Source organism: Rhagoletis pomonella, unplaced genomic scaffold (assembly GCF_013731165.1).
Source record: "Rhagoletis pomonella isolate Grant_MI unplaced genomic scaffold, Rhpom_1.0 Rhpom_scaffold_00014, whole genome shotgun sequence".
Lineage (NCBI taxonomy): Eukaryota > Metazoa > Arthropoda > Insecta > Diptera > Tephritidae > Rhagoletis > Rhagoletis pomonella.
This window is the reverse complement of record NW_023458568.1, coordinates 9,208,199-9,217,963: the sequence shown is the minus strand read 5'-3', so window position 1 is coordinate 9,217,963 and position 9,765 is coordinate 9,208,199. Positions and strand designations below refer to the sequence as shown.

The window sequence follows — 9,765 nt, the reverse complement described above, 5'->3', positions numbered from 1 at the left end:
TAATATATTTTATTTTATCATTATCTATCATTATATATCATTTTAATTTGTTAGTTTACTTACGTTGCATTGTATTGTTTTATTATTTCTAAACTGAAATTTTCAAAAACCCAATAAAACCATAATGGCTTTACTTCCATTTCCATTTGGAATTAAGACCATGATACAAAAAAGAAGGTAGTTTCAATAAACAACTTTTGACGGATAATAAAATTTTTTGAAGTTTCATAAATTGTGAGTATTATCAACGGCCTTGCCACTTTGATAATATTAAAACAATAAATCGGAGTATTTTCTTTCCCATATTTATACCAATTTAATAACATTTCAAACCAAAAACCATTATCAGTACTGGGTTCAGGGACGGGAACCGGTTTTGAACCGGCAAACCGCTATTTTCTATTAATTTTAACTTTTTATAAAGATTGAAAGGTTCGTTTCAACCAATTTTCAATAGACAAATGTACACACTTTTTTCTTTTTGGTAAACATGATAATACCCACCATGTTTGTTTACCATGTGACAATATCAAATGTAAAGGCAACCCATCTCATTTGACAGACACTTGACCCTTAACCTAGCGCGTTGTTCTACTCGACACTTGACACTTAAACTTGAGCGTAATTCTTTTGTTTTTCGAACCGTTGAACCGAACCGAAACCCCGGTTCAAAGACCAAAAAACCGCTTTGACGAACCAATCCAAAAGTGCAAAAACGGTTCTAACCGCTGAACCGAACCGACCAAACTTTTCATCCGGTTCACGTCCCTGCTTGGTACTGTTAAAGGAGACTTTATCGTAATTGTTCTTTTCATTTTGTAATAAAAACCACGCGCGCATTTTTCAGTTTTTTTTTAATGCAATCTTGCGATTTAAAAATCGAATTCTAAAGAATGTTGTTCCCAAATTAAACCTTTTTATATTTAGGTTCAAATTTGCTTTTAAATTTCTCATCAGATTTTGCAAAAAATTAGGCTTTTAGCATCACTAAATTTCAAAATTTTTTAATTTATGCAAAACTCCTGAAGTCAGCTTGAACAGACCGCCCTCCGATAAATAACTAAGAGATCGTCGTTGAAAGTACAAAACCGTGTATCAACAAAATGCACAACGGCGTATGTGAGCCTGCATAAATTATTTTGAAGAGAGTAAAAACACTCACATTTCAAAATGGTTCTCTTTTTTACAAAGAAATCGCATTTCAGGACGAATGGATAAGGCTTGAGCCAAGAGCTTGTGTGAGTAAATCCAATTTTTGGCAAAAAATGTCAGTTACGCGGTTTTGCAGTTACACTTACTTCATGCGTTCTGAAACCTAGTCGCCAACCCCATTTTCGAAATCATTTAGCCGGCATAATTTTCTAGTTCATCATATTCCACATCTTTGAAAGTGCTGATAAAATTTTCTGCTTAAAAAAAGATATTTCTTCTAGTAATCAGGTTGCATGAATTTGATGAAATGTCATTATTTTATTAAAAGTCAAATGGTTAACAACAACAACGAATGTCATTAAATGAAACTACCTTCTTTTTTGTATCATGATTAAGACCATATCGAAATTAATAGAATTCCGAAAAGTAGGAATTCTATCTACCTTAACGTATTTGCTTCCGCCAGTAAAATTTTATGGATATTGAGGCAAAAAACTCAGATTTTGATATTATTTCCCATTCACAAATGACAGTATAGTATTTAGTTTTGGTAGAAGCATAAATGAATATAAGAAGTGCAAATTATGGTAATAAGTTTACGGTTAATTGATAATTCTTATAAAAACTCTATTGTTAAATACACAGGCCTGGTAAAGATCAGCTGTAAATGGTTTAACGTAAGATATTAAAAACATTTCTTAAATGAAAAAGGTCATTTTACAGTGTTATTTATACTTTGATTTCCCGACCCCAGAAATTGAGAAACCATTTGTGGAGTTAGAAATACTTCTATGCCTTAACTGGTCCTTCCATTCTGCCTCCAGTCGTAAGTAGCAACCTCCGGTAGGGTTATTTGGAAGCAAACTTTGCTCCACTCCAATATTTTTATTAATTTTTAGAACAACATGTTTCATGGCTTTTTCTTCATATTCTCGTTGGTGGTCTTGATTACTTCGTGCAGAAACTTCTCCGCACCAATATCGACCATAGTTGGGGTTATATCTAGACAAATTTGTGATAACAAAAATATTATATGTATGTAAGTCTGTATTAAGGCTTACCTTTTTTTTAATTTTTTTACACGCAGAATATCTAAGTCGGTTTGCTCCGATTCGCAACCATCGCTACTAAAATCGGATCCACAATAAATTCTGTTAATTTTTGAATTAACTTCTTTATTGTCCGGTGAATCGGTACCACTACCTTCACTGCAGGATTCGTCAATAAGGGCCGCTTTATCTTGGATGGACCGTCGATAATTTTTAGCTGCTTCTGTAAAAGAAATACTAATAAATATGTTTGCATTTATTTCAAACTGCTTATAGGGTTTTACCGTCTGCATTCAGACTAGGCAGTAGTCCTTGCCTGCTTTGTTGTGGAGAAAGGGGTAAATTGGTCCAAAACGGCTTGTTATTCTCCATTGGGATATTCTCAACTGGAGGATCGCAAAGTAGCCAATCTTCAGACACAACTTGGATTATTTGCAATATTTGACGTTCTCGTTCAGTTTCGGCAAGAACACTGTGCTCCCGAAAATGGCAGCCCTAATTATACAAGTAGGTACATGTAGTACAATGTTTCTGATAAGTTTTTATATAATGCATATAAGCAGGTTGTTGATCATGATTTGAATGGTCGTCATTACGTTATGCAACTAGATTTAAAAATAGTGTCAAATGGAGCTAAGGCTTTTACTGTAATAGATCTTTTTCTTTCTGCTCTGCGTTCACTTTTCCTAAGTGTTCGGCCGCGCTTCTCTTCCATTTTGTGGCGTGCGTGTTGATGTTGTTACACTAAAGGCCCGTCCACATACAACTTTGGCGTTGCGTTGGCGCTGGCGTCGCTTTGACAGCGGCGCGCGTAACGCCCGTGCTTGCTACAATGAACGCTTAGCACAGAATACTTTGGTTACTAAATTAACATACTAGCGGCTGATAAATCAAAATTTTTACATCAATAATTGCATTAAAAACTATATTTCTTGCCCGCATTTGATTAAAAATTAAAATTAAATCACATAATTTTGATTATTTAGAACAGCTGACGAACGACGCGCGCGAAAAGTTGAGAGTTGGCCATCTTTCTGCGTTGTGTTGGCGTTGGCGTTGCCCAACTTTGGTTATATGGAGACTTTCATATAAATACATGTATTCATAGTCAGCTGTCGAAGCGACGCCAACGCCAACGCAACGCCAAAGTTGTATGTAAACGGGCCTTAATGGAGGTAGCTACAGTTATACACGCCTCCGAATGTTAAATCAGTAGCGGGTTTGCCCTAAGGCCCTGTAGACCCGGGATTAGATCGGCCAGATATTAGGGGCACCCAATATGGCAAAGAAATACACTGATGGTAACAAGACATGCACAACAAAAAAAAAGTGTAAATGCTATGTGGTTGTAAAAACACACAGGTATAAGGAACTTTATTATAAATTTTACTTGATTACTTACTAACCTGAAGTCGAAGAAAAGGCCAAAGCAATACTTAGAAGAAACCTTTTCAGAGAAATGTCTGTACTTTCGTGCTCAGTGCAGTTTAAATAAGACAGTTTAAAAAACTAAAAACTCGCTTTTATTACAAATTATTTTTTTACTTTTTAGTTCACATTGTAATAAAATCGAGTTTTAAGTTTTTTAAACTATAATTTTATTTTCATCTTTTAATTTTAAATTCAGTTGATTTTATAATGAATACAATAATACGCTTAATCAATCTTTGGAATTTTCATTCTTACTGTCATGCATACTTTAAGGCTAGTAGGCAGCTCTCAAGAAAAGCGAAAGCTCCATATAAAATGGCGTACAAGAAATGGCTAAGAAAAGTTCTTGAGTAAAATTTCTTTAAGGCAGTACGCAGTTCTTAAGAAATTTGCTACGCTTTCTACTACGGTTTTCTAAAGTTTTTTTTTGTAAAAAAAGAGCACAAGGCAACCCATGATTGCAACAGAAAAATATGCCCGTTTCATTATTTCTTGTGAAAGAGTGAGTCAAAAATTTGACACACACACGAAATAATGACAATTTTTCTCTTGACGGTTCTCTTGAGAGCTGCATACTGGCCATTAACAGCCCTATTCGCATATTGTCACAGTCGTCAATTGTCAGTTCAATTGTCATTATCGTGTCATCAGCTGTTGTCATAGGTATGCACAGTCAATTATGACAAGCGAAAGCTCGTTTTATTTGCCAATTGCGGTGAAAGTTTCTTTAAAGTGAAACAGCTTTTTGACCGCCACTGCAACAGACGGGGATTTCTTTGAAATAAAATACACCGCAGCAATGGATTACGAAACGCCGGAAAATTTAGTTATATTATAATAGGAAAATTAATTTAATTTTATTATGAATTCGTGTATTCCACGCCTGGAAAACATGAACGCACCACACAAGAGCAGCTGCAGTTTTGTGAAGACCACCCCGAACTGAAAACTGGTAAAACTGTCCCAAAAAAACTGTTGTGGCAGCGGAGTGGAAACACGCAGTGCTTACCACTACACCTCAGCGGCCGACAAATTTGATTATGATATGCAAACGCAAATAATAACTTTTTAACACACCTATTTAGTCAAATAAAATGGTTTAACAGGGATAATTATTCCCCTCCCAACTTCAGCGACACGTTAACAAAAATAATATGGCGCGTTTAGTAGGGATATGAGAATGGTGGTTCGAATGCGATTCACGGGCTGTGGTTTGATTGAAGTTAGACCTCCATCGAAATCGGTTTATATGATCTTCATCACCCTGACTCATTCAGGTCGCCTATGAGTGCATATGTATGTAAACATGTTCTGTCTTTGCTATTTTCCGCACTAAATAAGCTAATGTAGACGAAAGAACATTGATAAATGATTTGGTTATGAATCTTTTCTTGTTTTTTTTTTTTATCGAATTACTAGCAATGTACCGAGAAAGATGACGCTCTTCAACCTTGGATATACAAAACTAAACTTAATTATTTTATTCATTAGTTCATTTTACTTCTTACAGAATTATCATTTTAATATTTCAACCTTTTTTTTTGGTGTTTGTTTTCTTTTTTTTCATTCTCATGTGCTTGTTGGCACCGATCGCCGAGTCCGACCGACGAATTCTGCCTTAGAAACCGACGACAGACCGGTTTGGCGTAAAACATCTCCGCTACGAGCCATAGACGGGCTTCCCGGCACCACAGCTGGTGCTATCGGGATGGGTTCGGTGAAGGTATGGAGTGTACGACTACGCCGTGGCAGATGGTGCGGATGAATCGCACTGGGAGTGAGGTGGTTGAGTTAGAATTGATGTTGTGGACAACGTAGACGGCCCTGTGGTTGGAGTTCGAATGCTCCGGCCAATGTGGTGCAATTGTTGTTGGTATGATTTCAACAGATTCCTCGCATGCATGCCCACTTGGGTCGATCAAGAGGATCAACATGGTTGGGTCCGCTGCGACCACTGGTGTGTTGGGTTCGGTCTGAGTTTGTCTCTCGGATTCCCCGGGCGAGGGGGCAACTGGTGGGGCGGTGGTCTCGGATTTCGGAGTTGCACCAGACCCCCGCTTTGCTTCGGTTTGGTTTGTACGACTACCGTCTTCATTTTCCCACGGACTTCCCCCTTTGGGGATAAACGGTCCTCGCACCGTACCGTGCTACCCGTTCTATGGTAGCATACCAATCGGAATGCGATGTCCCGGTCGACACCATTGTATACCCGTAAAGTTGCCTCGTAGTGAAATGGGCAGTATGGTGTACGAAAACCGACAATAAAAGCGGTGTTGTTCAGCATGTTGCGTGGTACACCTTAGGCCAGTGAAGTCGCTGAAACCGATTTGGTCAGGAGCACTGATACGTAGATACCCGATTGAGACACGGTATGTAGGATCGTCATGCCACTGGGCAAACAGAACGCGAATTTCACAGCCAGTCGTTTGTGCCTCGAATGGGGGTGCATATACATCGAGGATCGAAGACTTTTCTACCTCATGCATCCGACAAAAAACCCATTCGCCTGCCGACAAGTACGGACCATCTGAGCCCTTGGGCAGCAAGGCCAGTGGGGGATGTTGCGCTTTTGCGACGACCTCGTGCGCGAATATCGGCAGCGCATCTTTGTGGTCCCACTTAATGGTTAGGCGCATAAGATACTGCACTTGTTAGCCAACGTTCACATACGACGGTAGTACCAGGGTTCTGAAATTGCAATTGAGAGTCAATGTGAATCGAAAACGGGTGTGGATTTTTATTGTTCACCACTGTGCATAAACAACCCTGTTACTGTGTACCGATTACCTTGTTCACTTGTGAATATTTGAAGCGCGTAAACGTTAGGATGACCGCAAAAATCCACAGTATAAAAGTGGCGTCGGTTTTGCGTATTTTCCTGCTGATACCCCTTTCTGGTTGACTAGAGCAAGGACAAAGTTATCGATACGAGATTTACCGGACTTACAGATCGATTGCGCTAAGGATGTGTTTCGAAAATAATGGAATATCTAATTTGATTTTGTCTACTTCATAAGCTGTGTACCTTGTAATAAATTCATAATCAATGAATTATGGAGGATCGCCACATATTCATCGAACGTCTTGATAAGGCGAGTGTAACTGATCGAGTTAACGTATTGTGATTAAGTCGAAGGAATAATTGCCAAGTACTTGGTGTTTAGCACCGATCAGTTCATATGAATTCGAACCAAGTTTCCGGGAGACATAGGCTCTAATTTTTGGTGGGGCAAATTTTTGTGCATAACCCTCTCCGGCCACAGACTGTTTAGGAATGTACACTTCCGAGCCAATCTCAAAATCGCGTTCTCTTTTGCGGGTCGATGGCCGTTGTGCGGTTTGTTGATATTGTTCGTACTGTTTGTATCGAATTTTATAAGCCAAAACTTTACGTTGTTCCACATCCTGGGTATGGCATGTATTTACATCCAATAACTATTTATATTCGTTTCCATCTTTCACATATTCACGACCGGTGTGTAAAAAATATGGGGTGTATCCTAAGGCTGAATACACTGAAGTATTGATATCAGGAAATACACGAGACAGATGATTTTCCCAAGAGGAATGTTCAAGAAGATCAGCCATGTGAGCACGTAATCCAAGTTTAGTGCTTTTCTTTGTCACCTCTACCTGATTGGCTTGTGGATGGTACAAAGGCGTTTTCATTTGTTTGATATTATAATCGGCGTAAAGCTTTGCGAAAGTTTGACTGATGAATTGAGTACCATTTTCTGGTATAATGAGTTCGGAACAGCCATTCACAGTGAATATATGTCGAAGAGAATTGACTACGGATATGGCGTATGGATTTCACGGGCTGCGCCCAGACATATCGCGAGTAACAGTTGATGGCTACGAACATCCATTGGTTACGATTTTTAGACATGAGCAGCTTTGGTTCTCTATATTCATTACTCGGTTTAATAGTAAACGGACTCATACATGTTTGGCCAGTAATAGTGTTGTGAGATACGTATATAAGTTTTCCAAACACCCTGGTGAGAATGTTGGTTTGGTTTTCATCGAGAACTTTGGCTCTGCCAGAAGATGGTACAAAAAGTGTTCACAGTATTTCCGCACTTTGATTGGAAAATTTCAGTCGATGATATAGAAGGTTGTTCTCGATTTTATATCTATCTAAAGTTTGTTTTGAGGCCATGGCATGCATTTCGTTGTAGGTCCCTGAAGTAATCACTACAACATTCACCGACTGGTTTCGCACACATGCCATAATTTAGTGCTTATCTAGTGCCAATTTATGCCGCTAAGAAAAAATTTAGTGCTCTGTGAATTTTGGTAAAAACATGTGGTAGCCATCTCTTCAGCTGAAGTAAGCATTACACTATCAATATCTCTGGAACCAAAAAGCGCATATACTTCTACCTTACGGCATAATTTAGAGCTTGTCTAGTGCCAATTTATGCCGAAAAAAAAAAAATTTTCTCTGCAAATTTTGGTAAAAACATGTAGTAGCCATTCCTTCAGCGAAAATCTTCTTCAGAGAAAATTCGGCATAGTTAAAAAAAAATTGTTGGTTTAAAAGGACGAATAGGTATTGAAAATGGCCTACTAATGAATTTTATTTTTTGAGCTGACAAAGTTAGAAGAAGAAATTAGAGGATGTTGTCGAGTTAATAGTCTTAAACATATAATTTGTTCAAAAATAAATATTGCAAAATTTCAAGGATATTAAGGATACCATTTTAAAAGGAAAGTTTCAATACCTTTTCGTCCTTAGGCACCAAAAAATTTACTGTTTTTTATTCTACAGAACTTTCTCTTTAATTTGGTACCCATACTGTTTTTCTGGATTGCATTGAATTTTTTAAAGGAATTTTCGAAGTAATCATATTTTTCAAGTTTCGAAGTCCTTTTAAAAGGAATCCGGACGTCAGAGAGAAAAACTAAAAAAGCGTTATTACTATATTTGGTCCATGGTTTCACGAGTATATTGATTTTTGTGTGTATACAATTGACTGTCACACGGTGTAATATATATGTACACCAGAGGTTCCCAAATTTTTTTTCTCGTAGTACCCCTTTCAAAAATTTACGGGTTTCGGTGGACCCCCTGCTGATACATTTCTAAATATTCCAAAAGCTCGTAAAAAAAATAAATGTGAAAATTAGATCTAACAATGTAAATTTTCATAGCGGGTGAATTCAAAAACTAAACTTAGAGTGGCCAAAATAAAAATAAAATATTTTCTTGTGTTCTATTTATAAAAATAATGTGATTACACACTTGTAGGTTTTAAAAAATAGAGCTCGTAAATACATCAAAATACTCTCGCTCGGAAGAGTTATATTTTTTAAGAGCACTGCGAGCGCTAGCGTTATTTACATTATCTTCACCATAAACTCATCAAATGTTCGGCTCATTCATGACTTTGCACGTGGAGTATATGTAAAATAGTTTATTTATGTTAATGGCATCATTTTTATTTTTATCGCTCCGAGTTTTAAAGTGAGGCGAAAAATATTTATCACATTTTTAAAAAAACAAAACTTAAAACATCAAAACGACTAAGGTTTTTACGCCAAACTTTTAATTCAGAAACTGACAATAGAGAGAAGAACGACCTTAAGAAAATCGATGACAAATAACCAAGCAAGCAAGAAGCACAAAAAGTATTCCACCGTGTCATCTTCTTCAAGGCAAATGGGTAAATGCTTTTTAAATGCTTGTGCCACATGAAGTGACCAGTCAGCAGTCCAGCAAGTTGTCTGCAGTGTCGTCTGCTCATTGAGGGCAAACAATTAGATAGACCTTGTGAGATGGAAGGCAAAATGAGTTTTGCCCACCTGCACCCAGTTTCTGATGGTGGCTTCGATTGCCGAAGGTGGGAGTGCTAAAACTGGTTGCGGGCCGAGGAATGCCTGGTCTGAGCCAACTCTGGTCAAATGATCAGATTTTACCTGACACCCAGAGTAAAACAACCTCGTTATGTTCACCATCATATTTTAGTCGTAACTTGCATTTCCGAACTAGGTTGGAAGTACTTAAATAGAGGGCAGCTTGGTTGTTAGTAAAGGTCTGCATCGGAATTCAGTTTGCTTCACTGTGAAGTTTTTTTCAAATATGTAAACCATGATACAAAAAAGAAGGTAGTTTCAATAAACAACTTTT

At 37.7% G+C, this 9,765-nt stretch overlaps 1 protein-coding gene across 1 annotated transcript in view; it reads right to left on the bottom strand.

Moving 5' to 3' along the window:
• Positions 1 to 1,530: 1,530 nt before the first annotated feature.
• Positions 1,531 to 9,765, bottom strand: part of LOC118749133 (uncharacterized protein KIAA1841 homolog) — a 99,498-nt gene continuing 91,263 nt past the window's right edge. The window contains exons 5-7 of the mRNA XM_036483901.1: positions 2,486 to 2,696; positions 2,214 to 2,424; positions 1,531 to 2,154 (exon numbers count right to left, since the gene is read on the bottom strand). Of these exons, the coding sequence (XP_036339794.1) occupies positions 1,878 to 2,154; positions 2,214 to 2,424; positions 2,486 to 2,696 (699 nt within the window). The 3' untranslated portion in view covers positions 1,531 to 1,877. The remainder of the gene's footprint in view (positions 2,155 to 2,213; positions 2,425 to 2,485; positions 2,697 to 9,765) is intronic.